General features: G+C 40.3%; 1 protein-coding gene across 1 annotated transcript in view; it reads right to left on the bottom strand.

Moving 5' to 3' along the window:
• Positions 1 to 46: 46 nt before the first annotated feature.
• Positions 47 to 23399, bottom strand: part of KCNB2 (potassium voltage-gated channel subfamily B member 2) — a 413989-nt gene continuing 390636 nt past the window's right edge. Inside the window, exon 3 of the mRNA XM_017851597.1 lies at positions 47 to 2200. Within this exon, the coding sequence (XP_017707086.1) occupies positions 47 to 2200 (2154 nt within the window). The remainder of the gene's footprint in view (positions 2201 to 23399) is intronic.

Here is a 23399-nt window from a genome sequence, read left to right as displayed (position 1 = left end):
TTTTTTTTTTTTTTTTTTTTTTTTAATTTATTGCTTTTGTAACTAGTCACATGCTGGTTTCACGTGTGGGACAATAACCTGTGTCTCCTGGGTTGGAATGAATTTCTGGGGCAAACAAGTGGTTTTCCATCTTGCACCCTTCTTGACTGTCCTTTTTGACTTCACTCACAGCATGGTAAATGTCTTGCCTACAGTTGTGACCTGTGTCCTGCGGGGAGGAAGAGCCCACACTGCCCTCTTCTCTTAAAGGGTCTCTCCCATCACTAGGCTTATCTGCAAAGCAATTTGGGCTGGAGTCCACCTGCTTCTCCTCCCTTGCCCCTGGGAGCTCTAAGAAGTCTTCGTCTTCACCAGTATCTATTTCAGTGAAGCTCCTCCTCTCTCTTGAAGAGAAAGGGAACAGTTTCTGCTTGGGAAACCTGGGGGACAGCCCTTTGGAAGGTCCCTGACAAGGTGCTGAAACCTCAGCACCCAGCAAGGGTCTGTCTCCCTGGGAGGGGGTTTCTTCTAAGAGGATGGTACTGATGTGCTGCGGGGTGGTGAACGAAAAGTCAGCTGTTGTGACTGGCAGTGGCCTGGCTGTGCTGGGCGGGGTCTGTGGTTCACTGCCTCTATTTTCCTTAAAGTTCACTTTGAGGGATCTGGACTTTAGTGGCTTGCTGCCTTTTAGAGAGCTCTTAGGACTGTCGGTGGCATTGTCAGACTGCAAAGGACTATGTAGCCCACACTGGGAGCCACTGGCATCGAGGTTCACAGTTATGTTGACTGGGGCATACTCCAGCATGCCATCCCTGGCAGCAGGCCCTTTCTCTCTGGATAGAGTTAGAAACGGGGGGCCCCTAGCTCTTTGGTGCTCTTCTGTCCCTGGGAGGTCTGTTGGGAACTTCATCTGCAAGTGAGAGGCGGAGGGCGGCGGCAGGGGGGATCTCTCTGTCTCTGTGAAGTCGGTGGCACAGCTGGTGAAGCTGTCGATGCTGGAGGTGCTCTTCATGTCCACAATGACCTCGGTCTGTGCCACGGCCAGCTGCTCCTGTGGACACACCACTTCTTCCATTTCAATCTCTTCTTCATATGCAGATGGCCTCTCAGGCTTTTCTTGGCAGTCTGTGTTTGGGTGAGAATGAGGCTGTGTCTTGGTGATTTCATTGTACAGCATCTCCAGTTTCTGGGCACTCAGATGCTGTGGGCTGGAGGAAGATGTGTTGTTCAGCTGCTCGTGGGAGTCTTTTTGGCTAACCTCCTGGTACTTATTCTCGAAAGACTTGTTGGAGCTTGTTTCCGACAGAGCCTTCCTGGCCCACTTCCATCTGCTTGGCGACAGGTGATTATCGTCGGCGGAGTCCTTCGTGTTGGCGGACTCGCCGGCCTTCTCCACAGCCACATCTATCAGTTCCATACTTCGCGCGAAGGCATCTTTTAAGTTCATAGAAACGATGCTTCCATTCCTTTTGGCCCGCTCAAGAGCCTCCCTCCTTTTAATTGCTTTCTCTTGGCGTTTCTGCTCCTTGTAAAACTCAGAAAAATTGTTCACAATAATTGGGATAGGAAGGGCAATAACCAGAACCCCAGCAATACAGCACAGGCCTCCCACGATTTTCCCTAGTAATGTCTTAGGGTAAATGTCACCATAGCCGACAGTGGTCATGGTGATGGTGGCCCACCAAAATGATGCAGGGATACTGGTGAACTTGGTAGCATCTTCATCCTTCTCAGCAAAAAACACCAGGCTGGAAAATATCATTATCCCCATGGCCAGAAACAATATCAACAAGCCCAGTTCGTTGTAACTCCGCCTAAGAGTGAAACCCAGAGACTGCAGGCCTGTCGAATGCCTGGCGAGTTTCAGGATCCTGAGGATGCGCATGATTCGGAAGATCTGGACCACGCGCCTCACATTTTGGAACTGTAGCACGCTCTTGTTGGACTCCGTGAGAAAAATGGTGACATAGTACGGCAAGATGGCCAGCAAATCAATGACATTCAGTGGGCCTTTGAAGAACTTCCATTTATTTGGTGAGGATAAGAATCGCAAAAGGTACTCCATGGTAAACCACGCAATACACACAGCCTCCACGTGTGCTAATTGGCGGTTGTCATTGAGTTGTCCAAATTCGTCCGTTTCCTGCAGCTCTGGCAGTGTGTTGAGAGACAAAGCAATGGTGGAAAGCACGATGAACAGGATAGACACGATGGCCAGGATCTGGAAAAGAGAAAAGTCCAAGTCAGCAAATCCTCTTAGTTGCTTAGGCAGCTAGGAGACAGATGGGTTGCTGATTCTTTTCCTAATATGGAATGCTCCCAGTTCTTCCAAGAAGATTATAAGAAGGTAATTTTACAACTTAAAATTCCCTAACTAACACAAATACTTCACTTAGAAGCCTAATGCACATTTAAATTCCATTCCCCCTCCACGCTCATTGTTCCTAGGAACATGTGTATAGGCATCCACCATTTGGATGAGGGCCACATATGGCTGGAATAGTTTTTGCGGGGAGTAATTATCTCTCCTCTCTTAGTTATCTGTAATTTTTTTCTCTTAACCACCTGGTTTGTGCTTTGTTAAGGGAATTGTCTCACATGCCACAAAAGCTAGACAGAATTGATGATCTCTAGGAATTTCATTCTACAATTAAAAATATAAACTCAGACCGACACCTGGAGAGAGAACATGGCACTCAGTACAACAATGCTTCTTCTAAGAATGGATACTATTCATGTGGCAAGCACTGATATCAGAACCAAGTCAGTATGGCCTTTGTCCTCAGATGTGTGGACTTCTGGCCAGCATCATGTGGAAAAGGATGTACACACTAACTTCAAAGAGTGCAGGAAAGTTTCATAAAGAAGAGTTTGAAGAACATCCCTAATGATTTCACTGCAGGGCTGACATTCCAGGTGGCATGATGTCAGACATGGAAGAAAAGAGGAAGAGCTTAGAATGAAGTAAGGAGAGGACTAGTGACTGGGTTTTAGAGTCAGGCAATCTGAGCTCTGACCCTGGCTTTACTACTTATTGGGTGACCTTGGGCAAGTTATTTAACCTCTCTGTCTCAAAGTACAGATCTGTTGAATAAAGCCAATAATTATAGCTACTTCGCAGCTGTTATAAAAATTACGTGGCACACAGACATCACTAAATAAATGAAATAACCCAGAACTGCAGTCTGGAAGGACAAAGGCCAAGGACAGGTATGTGGAATATCTGCAAAGCCATACAGGACATAGACAGCCCAAGTGGGGATTTTCTCACCAAACCCGTGTTCTAGATGTATGGGGTGAGCAGAAGGATGAAGATTTGAGGGTAATGCAAAGGAAGTGCTTCTTTGCTTAGTTAAATTGTGTATTTAGCATACTCAATTTTTGGTGGAGAAGGAGACCTCTCTTACCTAGTTTAGGTCTGGCTTGGTTTCATCTGACCTTTGCCAGTGACCTTGGTAGGTGTCATTGGTTTCAGTTATCATATGTAGCTCTGGGAAAAATATTCTGACAGTGACTGTTTCATTTAGAGATTGAACATCTAGTAAACATTTCAAAGGGCAGTGATTAGATACTTTAACGCCACACAGCTCAGTACACATTAGATTGTTAAAAAATTAGTTTACTCTCTAAATTTCTCCACTTCTGGGTTATTCTCCTTTCACTTCCTCCTTTCTCCTCTTTACATTTTTTTTTTTTTTGGGTGGGGGGCGGGGAGAGGGGGAAAGGTCTTGCTGTGTCATCCAGGCTGGAGTGCAGTGGTGCAATCTCGGCTCACTGGCTCACTGGCTCACTGCAACCTCTGCCTCCCAGGCTCAAGCGATCCTCTGGCCTTGACCTCAGTCACCTGAGTAGCTGGGACTACAGGTATGCACCACCACGCTTGGCTAATTTTATTTTGTATTTTTCGTAAAGACGGGGTTTCGCCCTGCTGCCCGGGCTGGTCTTGTGATCCACCTGCCTTAGCCTCCCAAAGTGCTGAGAGCCACTGTGCCTGGCCCCTTTACATCTTTCATTGTTTTCTTCTTCCTCTTCTTCCAACTTCCATCTTTCCTCCTTAAATTGCTATAAAGTGAAACAATGGTATAATGCATTTCAGAATGTGTTGCAGAGTAAATAAAGATTTACGGACCTTTAACTTAATTAGTATTTTATACATTTTTTTTCTTAGAACTAGGTTAAATACTTTCTACTTGAGAGTACTTCAGAATTTGCTTTAAAATATGGATCAGTGAATCACAATAGAAAAATAAAGGTCCTCTTTAACTCCTCTAAGAGTCTGTGAAGGCTAAAGTTAGAAACTCCCTTGAGAAGATTTAGATAAATCCCTGGCTAATATATTCAGATGGTTTTAAAGGCAAGTTGGGAATGCTCACCTTGAATGCCAACCCTCAGAGGCCAATGGCAGGGTAACATGTACCATATTCTGCCACTAAAATATTCCTGAAAAATCAGTGGTCAGATCCCATCCATTCCTGTGCTCTTATCATAATGAACCAAGATATTTTTTGGGAGGTCACACTGTTGTTAATGTATCTTTGGGCATTTTAAGTATTGGGCTTACTGCCATTCTTCTTGTACTGACAATCCATACTCTAGATTTTCCATATCTAATCTGTTCATTTGTTAATTTTGAATGCATTTTACTGATGTTTATCACTTCAAAGAGAGGAGAGAAGTAGAAATGCAAACGATTCCATTCTATTGTCTTCCACTTTTTGGCAAAGGATAAAGGGAAAGGTCCGAGGGTGCCTTCAGTCCTTGATTCCACAATCAGAGCTAGACTGTAGGTCACTTTACTTCTGCAGCTAATTTTGGGAAATAATGACGGAACACAGTAGAGCCCTGCTGTAGTCTATTGTCTAGTTGGCCACAGCTTAACAAATATGACCACTTTAACACTTGGAAATTTGGCTTATACGCAACAGGACTTAGGGCACATTCTTGAAGACAAATAGTTACTAAAGGAAAAACTAATCATTCAAGCCCTTAGCCGTTCCACATTCATGTGAAAAAGAATCATAGTTACTGAAGTGCATTATTATCTGTCTCATGTTGAAATTCAATTTGTCAAAACCCATTTGCTCTCAATTTAGAGGAAGGACTTATTTTAAACATCTTGTGAAGCTTGGAGCTCTCCCAGAAAGACATCACTTTAGACAAATGATTCAATAAACACCAAGGTGATGTGTTGGGTGCAATGAGCCAAACGCAAGTTTATTGTCTTATTGTAGAGTTTTCTTTTTTTTAACACAATAAATATAATAAATGTGAAATTTTGCTTTAAGCTTGAGGATGCACTTCAAAACATGAATATTTACTTTATAGCAAGCTCTTATAGCACTTATGTGGCAGGCCAGGTCTCACTAACGCAGGTCTCCATAACAACTGTTTGAGCACTGACCGAGTGGTTAAGTTATACACTAAAAGCTGAAAGAGCCAATGCCCTTATATAAAGGCTGGAGTGTAACAAAAGCCCACCAAGAGTTTTGCCCAGGCCTTTCCTGGACCTTGAGGCATGACAAGATAATGAAGGAAGTCTTAACAGGACCTGTCTAGGATTCAAGAAGTCTTATTGGGGGTCTAAGGAAACTCCCCAGGCCTCCACAACAAGTTTTTTGGGGGTCTGAAGGAAGTTTCCAGACTTCTGTGATTTAGCAGGAGACAAGGGTAACCACCCCAGCACCTGGACCCATTTAGATTAGGTAAAATTTACTGAGGCTTCAGAGGAAGGTCTTCAGGACTCAGGCCTTTGTTATAGATTAAAAGAAGTCAATCACTTTTGTCTTTAGATGAATGCACACTTACACGTAGATATATAGCTTAGAATGTATATAAGCTCTGGAAAACTTTGTAATTTTGAGTTGGTCTGGGGATAATTTCCAGGCCTTCTCCCTGGTTACAGAAATAAACTCCCTCCTTTCTCAGTTCCTCTGCATTTCATTACTGGGCCATGAGAATAAGCAGCCTGACCCTTGGTTTGGTCCAGGAACACTTAGGTATTGCTTCGCTTACCATAACCATTCACAGGTTAGAATCTCACTGTCTCAGGTGTTTTTTTGTTTGTTTGTTTTTGAGACAGTGTCTGGCTCTCTTGCCCAGGCTGGAGTGCAGTGGCACTTGGCTCACTGCAACCTCCATCTCCCAGGCACAAGCGATTCTGGTGCCTCAGCCTCCCAAGTAGCTGGGAATACAGGTGTGTGCCACCACGCCCAGCTAATTTTTGTATTTTTTTAGAGATAGGGTTTCACCATGTTGGCCAGGCTGGTCTCAAATGCCTGGCCTCAAGTTGATCCACCCACCTTGGCCTCTCAAAGTGGTGGGATTACAGGCATAAATCACCATGCCCCACCTGCCTCAGGTTTTTAATCCCTTTCACCTCCAACAACTGACCTCTAGAGCTGGCAGGAGTGAACTATTTCAGCTCTAGCAAACAGAAATATGTGTGCATATGGCCAGGGAAGTGGAGATTCCAAACAATTAACTGCGTGATGTTGGTTAAACTCTTTGGAAATTTGGATTAGGTCATCTGCAAGGTCACTTAACCTCCAACATTTGGTGATTCTCTGTCTAAACTAAAACATTTCACTAATTCCAGTCATGTCTGTCAACCAAACCCAGGACAAGTCACAACTGATGCTGTCATTTTAGTTGAATGTCCAAAGTAAAATTTTGTTACATAATGAGCAAAACATTCAAAAGAGAAGACTGAAAAACATTGCGCTGTGTATGTTCTAAACATTTAGTTACTGGGAATAGACATTCTTTCTGGATACAACCTTTTTTTCCCCCTTGAATCACTTGGATGATTACGTGATTTCTTCGCTTAGACACAGACATTTGCAGGATCACAGGGAGTTCAGAAGAGGGCTCCCAGCACTCGCATTAGTAGGTACCAACATTGGCTGTATTGATTTCTGTTTGTGGGAGGAAGTAAAGCAGCCGGAGACCTGCCTCAATTGAACCAGCTTGTTGATTTTAGTCCTTTGAAGATAATGGACGTTTTGTGGTGGAAAGCAGCACAGGACCAGCAATTCAAACACATGGTTCTACCTCCGCTTGCTGCATGCACAAGCCAGGTCCCTCTCTGAGCTTCAGTTCTCTCATCTGCAAAATGAGGTGCCTCATACTTGCCTCAGTTGCCTCAGAGGGTTATTAAGGCTCAAACTGGATCATGTGCATGAAAGCATCCTGCCAAGTGTAGCATGTGATAAGTGTAAGAAATGCTGGAGATATGTTTGGAAAATGCCTTTAGCCAGCATTGGGAAAGAATGAAAAAAACAACTATTTATCTCCCAGTTAAATACAATTCTAGAACTATTTAGTGCTCATTTTTAACACTTTCAAACACATTCACCTAAGCAATGGTTTGCATGACAAACCTAGACAATTGAATCTTTTTTTCCTTAGGACTAAACTATCTAGTTTGCAGTGTTTACTAAACAGTTAAGCTGAGGTTTCTTCAGGTGAACTTGACCTGTCTCATGTCTTAAAATATGTTTTTTATAAAACTGTGTGTGTGTATGTGTTCCATGTAATCAAAAGTAAAGCCCCACAGGAAGGTAATAAAAGATCATAAAAATGTAAACTTAAGAATGCTGTATATTCCATTTAATAAATATATATTTGCAAGCATAACTTGTTAAACTACCACATACATGTACATACAACATCTTAGATATGTGGAGATCTAGAACAAAATAAAAAAGTGGAGGTGGCTCATGCCTGTAATCCCAGCACTTTGGGAGGTCAAGGCGCACAGATTACTTGAAGTGAGGAGTTCAAGACCAGCCTGGCCAACATAGTGAAACCTTGTCTCTACCAAAAAATAAAAAAAAATTAGGTGTGGTTGCGTGTGCCTGTAGTCCCAGCTACTTGGGAGGCTGAAGCATGAGAACCACTTGAACCCAGCAGATGGAGATTGTAGTGAGCTGAGATTGCGTCACTGCACTCCAGCCTGGGTGATAGAGGAAGACTGTCTCAAAAAAAAAAAAAAAAAGAAAGTGAAAAGAAGTCCTCACTTTCCTCCTTATCAGTTTTCTAGCTCATTGAAAAGATAATTCATGAAAACCTGAGGGAGAAAAAACAGATTTTGAATACTTGGAGTGTTTTGAATTTTACACCAGAGTATTTATGGCTCTATTCAGATTCTATAACACTCTTCTTTTTCCTGTTGGAAAAGTGTTTTCTTTGGTCTCAGGATAATGCTAATCATAAATCTTTTTTTGCAAGGGAGGCCTTAAAGGATTCATGGAGGTTTCTACACAGAAAAGGGATAAAGGGCATTACAGACTGAGGGAAACGGTGAGCAAAGGCTTTGAAGCCCAAAAGATGATGGTTTGCTCAAAAAATTCCAAGTACTTTCCTGTGGCTGGGGGCATCCATAAAGAGGCATGACACACAGGGGTTTGTGATTATTTCAGGACTGCTGCATATAAGGGTATAGGCTGTAAACTGGTCGATTCCAGAAAGAACCCATCAAGAGATTATAATGTGAATGATGCCTCCATCTTTTGTGCAGTGCACAACTTGCACAACCAATTGCGAGAGCCTTGATTTCAGAGAAGTGAGTAGTGTGGTGTGGTTGAATGCAGGTGGAGGTACAGAAAAGAGTGGGGGACTGGTGTGATGGCTCGCACCTATAATCCCAGCACTTTGGTAGGCCAAGGCTGGTGGGTCATCTGTGGTCAGGGGTTCAAGACCAGCCTGACCAACACAGTGAAACCCTGTCTCTACTAAAAATAAAAAAATTAGCCAGGCATCGTGGCATGTGCCTGTAATTCCAAGTACTCAGGAGGCTGAGGCAGGAGAATCGCTTGAACCTGGGAGGTGGAGGTTGTAGTGAGCTAAGATCACACCACTGTACTCCAGCCTGAGTGACACAGAAAGATTCCATCTCAAAAGGAAAAAAAAAAAGAAAGAAAGAAAAGAAAAGAGTGGGGGTGAGACATTTCTGGGGAGCTGGATGATGGACAAATTCTGAAGGGCACTCAGTGTAGTGATGAAGAGTTTGATGGGGTTCCTTCTATAGACCAGTTTTCCTCAAGGTATGGTCCCCAGAACAACAGCATCAGGCCAGCAGCACTGGCTTTATGTGGTAACTTGCTGGAAAGGCTAATTCTCTAGCCCTCCATGCCTTCTGGATCAGAAACTCCAGGGAAAGTCCCAGCCATTTGTGTTTTAACAAGTTCTCCACGTGATTCTGATGCTTGCCAAAGCTTGAGGACGTTGCTGAAAGGTGTAAAAGCCATTCAAGGAATTCAGGCAAGGCAAAGGTATGCTCAGATTTGCATTTCACAAAGATTAATGACTGCAATGATACGACTGATGTGGTGGGCAGGGTGCAGCTGAAGATAAGACAATAAATTTTTAATGCAATGGCAGCAGCAAAGGGAAAGAAGGGGATACATTATACAAATATATATGAAGTAGAATCTCAACCCTGCTTGCTATGGAGCTAGAAGGATCTAGGACTTCTCATGTTTATGATAAAATTTACCAGGAAGATTGAGTAGCTCCAACAAATCTCCACTATTATCTTATAGAGGTGGAAAAAGTGATCCTTGACTTAAATCATCATTTATCTTTCCAAATAATATTTCCTTATGTTAAGAGAAGCTAATGGATGCTGGGTTTAATATCTAAGTGATGGCATGATCTGTGCAGCAAACCACCATGGCATATGTTTACCTATGTAACAAACATGCATGTCCTACACATGTACCCCTGAACTTAAAATAAAAGTTGGATATAAAAAAAAGAAATGATAAAATGAAAATAATAAGTGTGAACACATTTTAACTAGATTTTATAAGTTGAGAGCAAGATAGATAAAGTTTATGTGTTCTGGAACAAATATTTCCTCATGTTAAAGAGTATTCTAATAAGAGCTTTAGGCTACGAAATTTCTCTTAGAGTTAAACATTTCTTTCTCTCTCTTTTTCCTTCAACATTTATTTTAAGTTGTTGGGTACATGTGCAGGATGTGCAGATTTGTTACATAGGTAAACGTGGTTTGCTGCACAGATCACCCATCACCTGGGTATTAAGTCCAGCATCGCTTAGCTATTCTTCCTGATTCTCTCCCTCCTCCAACCCCCAGCCCTGACAGGCCCCAGTGTGTGTTGTTTCCCGCAATGTGTCCACGTGTTTTCATTGTTCAGCTCCTACTCATAAGCGAGAACATGCGGTGTTTGGTTTTTTGTTCTTGAGTTACTTTGCTGAGGATAACGGCTTCCAGCTCCATCCATGTCCCTGCAAAGGACATGATCTCATTCCTTTTTATGGCTGCATAGTATTTCATGGTGCATATGTACTACATTTTCTTTATCCAGTCTATCATCATTGATGGGCATTTGGGTTGATTCCATGTCTATGCTATTGTGAATAGTGCTGCAATGAACACACTTGTGCATGTATTTTTACAATAGAATGATTTATATTTACTTTTCGTATAAGTCCCATAATGGGATTACTGGGTCAAATAGTATTTCTGCTTTTAGATCTGTGAGGAATCACCACACTGCTTTCCACAATGGTTGAACTAATTTACATGTGCACCAACAGTGTAAAAGCATTCCTTTTGCTCCACAATTTCACCAGCTTGGTTTCTCATTGTGGTTTTGATTTGCATTTCTTTAATGATCAGTGACGTTGAGCTTTTTCTCCATATATTTAAACATTCCTCTTTTAAACAACAGTTCATTGGTACATGAGAAAATGATGAGAGAAATACTATATTATTTGCCAGATCTTTCTTCTTTTATAAAATTTTATCTTAAGTGTACATTCTGAAAGCACACAGGGAGAAGACCAGTTTAAGGGTCCATTTATACTAGCTGTCCCCTGAAAGCATGCTCATTTGTTGAATGATTTCTCTGCCACTCCAACTTCCAATTTCTGCAAGGAAGTCTTCTAAATTTCCAGAATTAAAGTGCCATTAAAAGCTGGCTTTGTTCCTTGGACACCTAGTCGGCTTCATCATCTCATCTATCACCATTAACAGAGAATTGCAGGGATTTATTTCCACCATTATCCCCATATCTAAAGACCATGTCCCAGCAGCTTGAAAGAAAGTAAAAACAAAAGCCATAATGCAATCATTTTTCCTTTTAATGAATCTCTGCAGTAAACCTCTTTTGAAAAGTACTTTTGGGGTCAGCGTCATTAAGACCACATTACACAATGCCAGAAAATAGAAGATATGGAGGGTCATGCTGAAATGGAGTGGCTCTGCCAAGGGAAAGTCAGATGGGAGCCAAATCCAGCTGTATCTGCAGAGAGCTTGTGTGATCCACTTTACATCTGCTATTACGGGAGTCTGCTATGCATTCCAGGGCCCTGTGAACAGTAGTGTCTTACTGAATCTTCTGTTGCAAGCATGACAGGTGTTCTTCCTGTCATGAAGCTAAGTATCACAGACAAGGGCCTTTCACTGAGTCTTATTTAGCCTGTTTGGGCGGCAACTACCAAGGACTCATAATTTGAATGGGCCCAAGCACTTCTGTATTTATTAGAGACTGAGGAGGTGTTTATTGGGCAGAGAGGCCCTGTCTTTTATAGCTGTCTGATGTGGACATTTTCTGCAATCACATAGACACATTCTATTATCTGCTGCAGGGTTCTGCTATGAGGGCTACATAAGACCTTGCCATTCAAAATGTGGTTCTTCAATCTTAGCATCACCTGGGAACAGATTAGAAATGCAGAATCTCAGGCCCCACCCCAGGCCCACTGAATCAGAATCTGCATTTTAGCAAGATTCTCAAATGATTCATATGTGCATTTAATTTGAGAGGCACCGACCTCAGACATAAATGCATGCCGCTTTAAAAAAATCAGAATTGGAGGCTCTCCCATACCGTTTTAACCAGTGGATCTCAGTTCTGGGGTCAGGAGTGGATTTTTATGGGCCATGGAGCTTTTCAACACTGTTTAGAGGTTCTGGGATGGGTGGATGTAGTTAGCTAGAAAAAACCTTGGAGGTGATTCTGAAGTGGTCTCTAATTCCACCCTGACCTCCTTTCCCAGCCTGTGCTTGACAGCCATTGCTTTAAACACTTTCACATAACACAATTCAATTTGGTAGTTGAAAGAATGCTGGATTTTGAGTCAGATGACTTGACCCTCATCCTGGTTCTGTATTACTGAATTAACTGCATGACCTGAGTCAAAACACAGAGCCTGTTCCTTCATCCATAGACTGGTGCTAATCATGACAATTATGTTTACATTAGTAGGGTGTAGTGCTGAAATTATATAATGCATGTGAAGATGTTTTGGAAGGTAGACATTTCTGTATAAATGCCACTTTTTAATGATAATTAACTACATTTTAAAAATAAATGAACTAAAGATTTTGGGCAGAATTATTAACTACTATATAATGTTAGGGGTGGAAGAACTTTATCCTTATTACGTCCTGTTTGACATTAGTGCCTCCTTTATTATGTAATTGTCAGTTAGCCCATTTCTGTGCATGTTGCTGACTGATTTCAGTAAGTTTGGTAGAGATAAATATATAGTCTGTAAACCAAAAATAAGATTCTAAGCCCCCCAACCAATTGAATGAACCACCCCCTACTACTTGACTAAGGGCATCCTAAATTAACCTGAAAAACTATTTCAGGCCATGATGGGAAGTGGGTATCGGACATGCCTCTTTATGTGCTTTACCCTTTGGAATTCAGGAACAGCTGACCAGCATATAACATTAAAGCGGAGACCTTAAGACTGACAAAGCAGACTCTGTAGCAATAAGGTACCAACATGACAGATAGCAGGCCCTAAAATAAATCTAAGTATTTTACCCCACAATATATTTCTTTTACATATTTTGAAATGGCCCTACAAAGCTGTCTTTTGTGGGGAAAAATCTGCATTCTGTAGAGAATTCCTTTCCATTTCCAGGTCTCCATCACAAACCCCTTATCCAGGAGAGAATTAACTAAGAGTCAGGTACCTTTTTAAGTCTGATAAGAAACACTATCTATTCTTTCTGAAGCCTTCTACCTGAAGGCTTCATCTGCATAACAAAAACCTTCCTCTCCACAAACCTTTATCTTAACCTAGACAGTCCCTTCTATTGATTCCAGGTTTTTAGACAAACTGTTTCAACCAATTGGCAATCAGGAAACCTTTGAATCCACCTATGACCTGGAAGCTCCCCCTACACCTCAACACCCACTGCCTGAATTGTCCTGCCTTTCCAGACAAAACCAATGTACATCCTACATATATTGTTTGATTCAAGTCTTATGTCTCCCTAAAACATATAAAACCAAGCTGTAGCCCAACCACCTTGGGCACCCATTATCAGGACCCCCTGAGGCTGTGCCATGGGTATGTCCTTAACCTTGACAAAATAAGCTTCTAAATTGATTGAAACCTGTTTCAGATCTGGTCTGGTTTACAGATCCCTTTGGGAAATCAGCATACTGGGTTGAATAGTGTAATGGTCTGAATGCTTATGTCCCTCCAAAGTTCATGTGTTGCCACTTAATCCACAATGAAATAATATTAAGAGGTGGGGCTTTTTGGTAAGTGATTGAGACAGAGAGGGTCTACACTCATGAATGGACTTCGTGCCCTCATAACAGAGGCTGAAGAGAGCATGTCTGCCTTTTCCGCCATGTGAGGACACATCAATGATGCCCCATTTTTGAAGCAAAAAGTGAGCCCTTACCAGATACTGAATCTGCTGGAGTATTCATCATAGAATTTCCAGCCTTCAGAACTGAGAAATTAATTTCCATTGTTTATAAATTACACAGTCTAAGGTATTTTGTTATAGCAGCAGGAATGGACTAAGGCAAATAGTATCTTCCCAAAATTCTTGTACATCCCAAAGCTCAGAGTGTGATCTTATTTGGAAACAGGGTCTTTGCAGATGTCATTAGTTATGACGAGGTCATATTCAATTAGGATGGGCCCTAAATCCAATGACCAGTGTCCTTACAAGAAGGCCATGAGAGACATAGAGAGTCCCACAGATGGCAGATAGCCATGTAACAACAGAGGCAGAGGTTGGAGTGGTATTGCTACAAGCCAGGACTGTCAGCAACCACCAAAATCTAGAAAGAGACAAGGAAGGATTATTTTCTAGCACATTCAGAAGAAGCACAGCCCTGTCCATACCTTGGTTTTATACTTCTAGCTTCCAGAACTGTGAGAGAGTACCTTTCTTAGCCCGAGGAAATGAATATGGCCAGGTTATATTATTCAGTGAGAAGGTCCAGACTTCAATGAGAGATAGAGCTAAGAACACTCACAGAGCCGTTTCATACATTCCTTTCAAAAGTAAATCTAATGTCATTTGAAAAGGACAGGAAAGTCATAGGGGTTTGGAACTTTAGTCAGCAGGAAAACCAATATAATTTGGAGAAACTAAGTAGTATTTACTGCTGGAAGTAAATAGTTATGATTTGTTAAATAGGTAATTAACACCTGCATTCTAAATAGCAGCCCAGGACAAGTTAGAACGTGTGGTCCCAGAAGCTGTAAAAATCACTCACACTAGTGGGATGTGGGAGAAATATAAATAAGGAAATACTACAGAATAACAGATTAAAACAGTTAGGTTAGCAACACAAAATTTCTTTGTTGTTAGGAAATTTAAAAACCAATTTTTAAAACACTTCCTCTAGTGGTGGTTTGTAGGTTAAAGGTGCTGAGGACTTCTCATCCTGTTGTCTAGATAAACTCATGTTTATGTATGAAGCACCAGTAAGTTTAACTATGTACTGTAACTCATCTCTCTGCTATTCAGCTCCGAGTCAAAGCAGGTCCTGCAGAAACATGGTGATAGTTACCTATGCATGGCTCATCAGAACAGCATTTTTTCACATTGTGGGTAGCAATACATTGGTGGATTATAAATCAATTTCATAGTCCTAATCAGCATTTTTTTAAAAATGTAGAATAGAACAGATGAGAGTAGAAAACAAAATATAAGGGTAAACAGTGTTTTGTAAAATGTTTGTTGATGTTTGCATATGTATACTAAGCCATATTCCTACCCCAAATGATGATAATAATAGTAATTATTATATCAAATTATAATAATTATTACACTTTGATGATTCATATGAAGGTAACATGATCTCAATGTTTCTCAAGCTGAACTTTGGATAATTTCACTCAATAAGAGACAAGGTAGGCTACCTTCCGCACTCTGCAAAAAGGGACAGAACTCTTGCTCTTTTGACATAACTTTAGCCCAGGACTTCTACAAATTATCTACCTGTTATACCCCTGTGTATACCTTACCTACAACTTATTTATATGTGTATAGTTTCAGTGTTATGGTCCTATTGGTCCTTTCTTAGTTCTAACATTTGTATTTCTGATCTTTGGTTTACTGCTTTTGTATTCTGTTGCTATTTGGGTTTTAAATAAAGTAGTTTACTTCATAATATTTCCTAGGGAATAAGTTGGGTTGATACATTTTCATTAATCACTAGCAAAGCTACTTAGTACTTAAATCTTCATCATAAGAAAATGCCATATATTAGATTACACCTGGTCTTTAGTGCTATAGTAGGACAGTAGTTTTGTTATTACTTTATTTTTTGAGACAGCGTCTGGCTCTGTTACCCAGGCTGGAGTGTGGTGGCATAATCAAGGGTCACTGCGACTTCCACCTTCTGGGCTCAAGCTGTCCTCCCACCTCAGCCTCAGCATCCTGAGTAGCTGGGACTACAGGTGCACACCACCATGACCAGCATATATATATATATATGTTTACGTTTTGTAGAGAGGGGGTTTTGCCATGTTGCCCAGGCTGGTCTCAAACTCCTGGGCTCAAGTAATCTGCCTGCCTTGACCTCCCAAAGTTCTGGGATTATAGGCACAAGTCACTGTGCCTGGCTAGGACATTATTTTAAACTTCTGATGACATCCTTCAATATTTAAGAAAAGTTAACATTATTGATAGACTATTGATTGATATTGGTTTCTAAATATGTGAGTTTTTCAGTTATATGATTTGTCTCAAAATAAGAAAAGAGACCCAATTTTTGATTAGGTAAATATTTATTCATCTTACATGACTTGACATCTAGTGATCTTACATGACTTAAGTTATATATAACTTAAGTAGTTAATTTTAAAATAATTGATTCAATAGTTTTAAACTACAATATTAGCTTATAGGTCACATTTTGGATTCAAATCTCAGTTCTATCACACACCTGGCTATGAGGCATCTACTCTTCAGGTAATAGAGGTGACAGCATTGAGATTAGAGCTTAAATATATCTAGTACCTAGTAAGTGCTTTTAAATAGTGGCTAACACTGCATGTATTCAACAAATAGTATTCATAGATGAAGACATATGTCTGCAATAATATTTGATTATCAAAGCAAAATTTAACCACCAAGATATTTAGTCTACAGATAAAAATACACTGAGTATATTATGACAAATGTCCAGATAATTTTCACATATAGCCTAAACATTTTCATGTTTATGTAGAAGTTTAAAATATTTCTGTAATTTCAAGCTAGGGATCCTCACTTGGTCGAATGCAATCAGTTTGTCAGTGGTAGACCTACATATGGTCACTCCATCACAGCCTGTGGCCACACCTTATTTCCTGTAGTCTCTCAAATATTCATCAGCTGCAAAGGGGAGGTGGCAGGTCATGTCTGAAGGTTACCACACATATCTTCTCTTCTGATGATGGAAAAAACAGTGGTTGTTCAGAAGCCTATCTTTTGTGTGGTACACAACTATTTTGAATCAGTCCCAGTTTAAAAACTACCCATTCCCCCCACCCTCCCAAAAGTCTTTCTTAATCTCCATAGGCAGAATCACTTCCTTCTGTGGTTTTCAGGAGCCTAGGGGTTCTCTGGATGTGCCTTGTGGGGCCACTGCTGAGAGAAGGAGAAAACTTAGTGGACAGGGCTATGGGAACTCCACTTCGGCCATGAACCAGGTGGAGCTGTTCCTGCGTATAGTGCTGAAGATGCTTAAATACGTACAGAAGTGAAAAATTCTCACAGAAACACCTTAATGCTATGGTGTAACATATGCATGCATAAATACATGCATTTACATATATAAACAGATGTATATCTCCTTTGGAGATGATAATACTGATAAATATTGCTAGCTGTGCTTGAAGATACGGTGGAAAAGACCTGTGGGTGCCCAAAGGCCCTTTCCATTCTATTTACTCACAAATAGATGGTATTTTATTTGTGGTCACAGCTGTTGTTTGCAGAGTTGGTCACTGAGCACAGTGTTGTCTTTCAGACTTGTAGGTTTTCTAAATGCTAGGCTAATTTTGTATGCTAGGAATCTAAAATTTGACCTCCTAAAACAGGCAGAGGGAATGACTAAACACATTATATTACGATAGCACATCAAACTGCAACCCAATGAGTCCTGGCTGCTGCTGGCCAGCTGCACCACATTAAATGGCCTGTAGGAGGCTAAAAGCTTTGTGCACCAGGAGAGACTGAGTCATCGATTTTCTCCTACTATTGGAGTAATATTTAATGCTTTTGAATCATTTATATAAACATAATACAATATACAAAATTCATTTGGCCACATTATTTATAAACTAGTTTAGAATTCCTTAAAAAGGGGAACTTTGGAATTTTTCCAGGTCTGAGTACTTATCTTAAATGCCTATTGAAAATGTGTTATTTCCATCAAATTTTTATTTATGCAAATGCAATCCAACAAATGCTATCTGTAACCCTTAGGCTTTCTTTATCTTATTTCCTAAGACATTAAGCTAAGTGAAACAAATTCTAAGCTTTCTACATAAATAAAGGACTTAACATAATAATAATAAAAAATACGCCCAGTGTCATTCTCACAACCCCATTCTCTCATTGCTTAAATAGTGTTTGCTTCTGAAAGTCTAAGCAGACAAAAGAACAAAGCACAGACAGATGATGACTTAGCAGTGCTACAGAAGACACAACTTTTATGCTGCTTGATCTTTTTGCTTTAAAGTTCTCATCCTAATGATATGGTTGGGAGACTGTCAGGTACCACAGATTTGGCAGATAAATAAAGGACACCAAAATTCACAATAGGAATAGGCTGAAAGGAACTAATTTTCTCTCTGTAAAACCATGACTAGGTAGGTTGAAAATGAGAATATAATTGCCTATTGCATATTGGCATTCCTGGTCAGCCTGGGAAACACTGTGGGGCAAGTTTTATTTACCTTGGATACCCTTCAGCCTGCTTACCCTTCTCTCTACACCTTTCACGCCTTGTTGGGTCCTTTCTCTTCCCTGTCCAAATATCTGCCCAGGCAACCATTGCCTTCACCTCCTGTTCTACCAACCTGATATCACTATGAGAGTCAGATTATATCTTGACTCATCAATAGAATTCCATCATCATCAGTAGAATTTCAGGCAATGGAGATTTTTTTTGATTAGTGGGGGCTTTTAAATTATACCACAAAACATTCACCTGTTATACCTAGTTGTAAAGCTGATATTACTGGAAAAATATATTTTGGTGTAAGGGACCACCATTCTTTTAAAAATTTACCACTTAAATTATATATAACCATCTTTTTTCCTTTCCCAATTTCGACACCATTGACAGAATAAAAATTCTGTTTGAACTGAAACCAAAATACTTGGCTTTATTAATGTTACATACAATTGCCAGTTAAGAATAGTTTAAAAGGAGTTGATTTATTGACTAGGTCTCAGGCTTTTAACTCTGGAATTTTTTCTAATTTTCAATAAAATAACCATATTTTCATTTAAGAACAGCATAAATTCTCTATTATTCATATTGTCTCTTTTGCCTTTTAAAAAATTTGAACATTATAATAAGGGTGATATCTCACATATTAATTATTACTTTTAGTCAACTAATTATAGTATTTACTCTCTCATTCCACTGGAAGTTTATTTGGTGCTAAATTCAACCTTTTAATCCTTGTTTCTCTTTGCTGTACATGAGTTTATTTTATTTTCATTTATTCACTCTTTAAATCATTTCTCAACTTCAGTACTCATCGAAAAAGCTTTACAAGGAAATTATTTCCTTCTCAGATTAATGATTTACTGTTGTTTATGTCTAGAAACTGATAGGGACAGAAGGCAAGGAAATTCTGGGCAGAAGAGGGTGGGTCTTCTGTGAGGGACCCTCAAACCCAAAAGCCTGATACTGTGGCCCAAAATGATAAATTATATCCCTGTTTCCAGCTTGAATGTTGCCTTTTCTAAAACCACCCATGGCCTGCCCCACCCCCAGTCCTGTGCCCATAAAAACCCCAGGCTCAGATGACAGAGAGAGGAGAAGCAGTTGGACATTGGAGACTAAGGTTGGACATTGGAGAGAAGCAGCTTGACTTCAGAGGGACAACTTGATGATGTAGCTTTAGAGAGAAGTCTGGCTGGGGACAGCCAAACTTCATGGGAAGAATACCTCCAGCTCTGTCCGCTTTCTAGTTTCCCTTCCTGCTGAGAGCCACTTTCATTAGCAATAAAAGCCCCCACATTTACCATCTTCAACTCATTCATGAGACCTCATTCCTCCTGGATGCCAGATAAGAACTCAGGTGCCAGGAGTGCAGATGCAAAAGGCTGTCACAGTAAACCTGTACTGAGCTATTAATACTTAAGCTGTCCACAGACAGCAAAGTTAAAACAGCACTGTAGCACTCCTTCTGGGGTTTCAGGGGTTGCAGACACCACCCTCAGATGCTGCTGTGGGGCCCCCATGGAGTTTTGCTCCTGCTGGTGCCTAAAAGCTCTCACCTTGACTCCTGCACCCTCTCACCTGTGGTCCCCCTCCCGTGAGGGGTGGAACACAGCAGGACCAAGCAAGTGGAGTCTGCTCCTGCCACCAACGAAGCGGCTGGCTAGTTCCAGCACCTGTGCATCCCAGTCCTGCCCATGAAGGGATCAGGGAAATATCCTGCCTCAAAATCTCCTTTATAATCTTTTATATTTAAACAACCTTTTCCAAAAGCATGTGGGAGTAAAAGTGATTTAAAATTAACCCTTAATATAAACAAGTTAATATATTTTGCACAAGGTATCAGTGAGCTCCCAAGATCTCCTGGATCCTCTCCATGGATCTCCTGGCTTAGAAATAGTCTCCTGAGACCAGTTCCACATTTCCAAATTCTTCTGTGATATTTTCACTTACAAATCAATTGGTTCCTCTAGCCTTACAAATAGTTGAAAAAGGAAACTCATGATGATGCTCTCTACTCTACCTTCCTGCAAAGAATCCTTTCAGATTTTTCTATTTCTATTAAAAGTACTGCCTTTATTTCATTTTTCCACTTGGAAATTAAAGTTTTCCCCCCAGTTCTAATATTCTATGTCTGTATTTATGTTTATGTACAACTCTTCTTTCATAAGCTCCATATTGAAGTCCCTAAATTCAATTCATTCATCCTTTACACCCTTCCCCCTCCCATGTTATTTAAGAAACTTAACTTCTCATTCCCAAACAATAGGATTAGCCTTCTAACTGGTTCAACTGCTTCCAGTCTTCCTTGTTTTCTTTTTGGGGATAGAATGGATGTGAAGGAAGAGGAAATTCAAAAAGTGAAGGGTGCTTTCCATTGTCCTTATCTGTTTCATTCTCCCTGCAGCTTCTTCCTATTGTCTTAAAGATTAGTCATGCTGGGCATGGTGGCTCATGCCTGTAATCCCAGCACGTTGGGAGGCCGATCATGGGGTCAGGAGTTTGGGGCAGATCACAAGGTCAGGAGTTTGAGACCAGCCTGACCAACACGGTAAAACCCCATCTCTACTAAAAATACCAAAAAAAATTAACCAGGCATGGTGGTGCATGCCTGTAATCCCAGCTACTCGGGAGGTTGAGGCAGGAGAATCACTTGAACCTGGGAGGTGGAGGTTGTAGTGAGCCGAGATCATGTTACTGCCCTCCAGCCTGGATGACAGAATGAGACTTTATCTCAAAAAAAAAAAAAAAAAAAAAAAAGTTAGTCATTTATCTTATCTTTCCTGCTGGATTACAACTCCTCAATAGTCAGTATATGTCTGATTGCGATCTGTTCACTTTACAACACCTAACACAATGCTTACACTTAGGTGCTTCATGAATAAACTCTAATCAGTAATATTCATGGACTTATTTTTAATATTAAGTCTGTATCTCAATAGTTGGCTGAATTCTCAACACCAGTATATGGTCCATTAAATTGTTTTAAATTCTCTCATCCTCTCTTCCCCATTAGATCAAAGTATCCTATTTGGATCTGAGGTGTAATCACTTTTGTATCATTCAATTGCACTTTCAGGTATGCAGACTGTCTTACTTTAACTCCAAATTCCACATAGAAACTAAAACCCAACCACATAAACAATTTCATTCAAACAACCCAACTGAGAACTATTTCCTTCTAAAGCCATTAAGAGTTTTCAATTATAAGTGAACATGGCTAGGAAGTTTAGAAAGTTTAAACTGAGAATGCGAAGTGTTTTAACTATAAAACAAACAAACAAAAAAAGTAATATTGTCATCTCCCTATACAGTTTTCTTTTCTCCTGAACTCCATTTTCCTTCATCCTTCTATGATTTGGATGTTTGTGTCCCCACTAAATTCATATGTTGCAGTCATAACCCCCAAGGTGACTGTATTAGAATGGGGGAATGCTTTGGAAGGTGATTAGGTCTTGAAGGTGGAGCCCACATCAGTGGGATGAGAACTCTTATAAAAGAGGCCCAGGAGAGATCACATGTGAGGACACAGTGAAAAGGTCCCATCTACAAACAAAGAAATGAGCCCTTGCCAGACACTAAATCTGCTGGTGTCTTGATCTTGGACTTCCTAGCCTCAAGAACTGTGAGAAAGAAATTTCTGTCATTTATAAGTTACTCAGTGTATGGTATTTTTTTGCAGCAGCCTGAATGTACTAAGACACATCCTTTTCCCCACTTTTCCTTTCTGAACTCTTTCTCCTAGTCAAAACTTAAGAAAGTACAATATTTAAAATACAATCTCAACATCAACCAACTGACATGTCACAGGAGAGAATTCAAACAATTATATATTCATGAAATGTTTGCTGAAAAATGTCATATCTGGAGAACCAAAGTAACATCTGAATACTCCAGAAGAGATACAAACATCTGATCTGATAAGACCAGGTCTGATCCTGGAACTCCAGATTGGCTGGGAAGTGCCTGTCAAGGGCCACCGGAGAGATTTAGAATGATCAGCTCCCTGGCTCCTGGCTTCTGAGTTGAGAGTGCCTTGTGGCCCTCTGTCTCATCCATCCTTGGAATGCAAGTGTTCAATCAACAGACATTGTTGATTGAGATGAGAGGAATGCAGGACTCCAGGGACCTTGCACCTAACTTGGTATTTGCCTCAGCCGAGTACAGTTACTTATTGTAGTACCCTCAAAAGTACCTTGGTATTTCTGTAAGGGAGAATGGCAATCCTGTGCTTGAGTTATTACATGAATAGTTGAATGCATATGATATTTTCTTTCTCAAATGTAACTTCCTGAAGGGAAGACTCTGTATCTTACAACCATACTGTCCATATCCAATACATTTCAAATGATAATGAGATCACTGTCATTCTTGAAATAAATTATGATAGAAATCTATGAAGTGAGAGTTGCTCTCACCAGTAGGTGTCTCTGTTCGATCGTGCTCTGCCCCTAATTGCCCAGGGTTCTCCTGGAAATATTGATGTTACATAAAAGGCACCTTTACTTTAGAAACTGCATACTTTATAGAGAAGAGATGAAATAACTTATCTTTTTACTTAAATTCACTTTAGCTCTGAATTTGACCTTGCTTCACAGCCCTGGGTGCCGAAAATGGAGTGCATTTTCAAGATAAATCCCCTTTCACCTTTTGGTACTTAAACTAGCTTTGTTGCTAAGATTTATCTCACACAGATCAGTGGTGCATTTCTGAGCAAAATAGCAACAACTAAGCTTCTAGGTATGTGAAGCTGCTCAAAGGTAAAAATCTTTCTCTGAAACATTTACTCCCTTGCCCATAAAATGAAGCCCTGGGTTGAGCATTCTTTGGGATAATCTCAGGTGTTAATTACTGAGTGATGGTATAGGTAACAGTTAAGTATGCAGCCTCTGGCTCCAGACTATCTGGGTCCAAATCCTGGCTCTGCTTCTCATTACCTGATTGATCTTCTTTGAGCTACTTACTCACTTTGTGCTTCAGTTTCTTCATATATAAAAGGAGGATACTGATAATGCTAGTACTATATGATAAAGTTGTTGTAGAGGTTAAATTATCTAAAGTGCTCAGAACACTGCAAGACATGATAGATTATATACATCTTTTACATATATAGGATACATATATACCCTATACATTATATATTATATATATATATGAATAAAAGCTAGTTACCACTTTGCATAGTAGTCCTGATGTACTAAGGTTACTGTAGGGAATATGTGCACCTTTTTTGTG

The sequence above is a fragment of the Rhinopithecus bieti genome, unplaced genomic scaffold (genome assembly GCF_001698545.2).
Source record: "Rhinopithecus bieti isolate Rb0 unplaced genomic scaffold, ASM169854v2 scaffold_32422, whole genome shotgun sequence".
NCBI classification, from domain to species: domain Eukaryota; kingdom Metazoa; phylum Chordata; class Mammalia; order Primates; family Cercopithecidae; genus Rhinopithecus; species Rhinopithecus bieti.
This window is presented reverse-complemented; position numbering and strand designations above follow the sequence as displayed.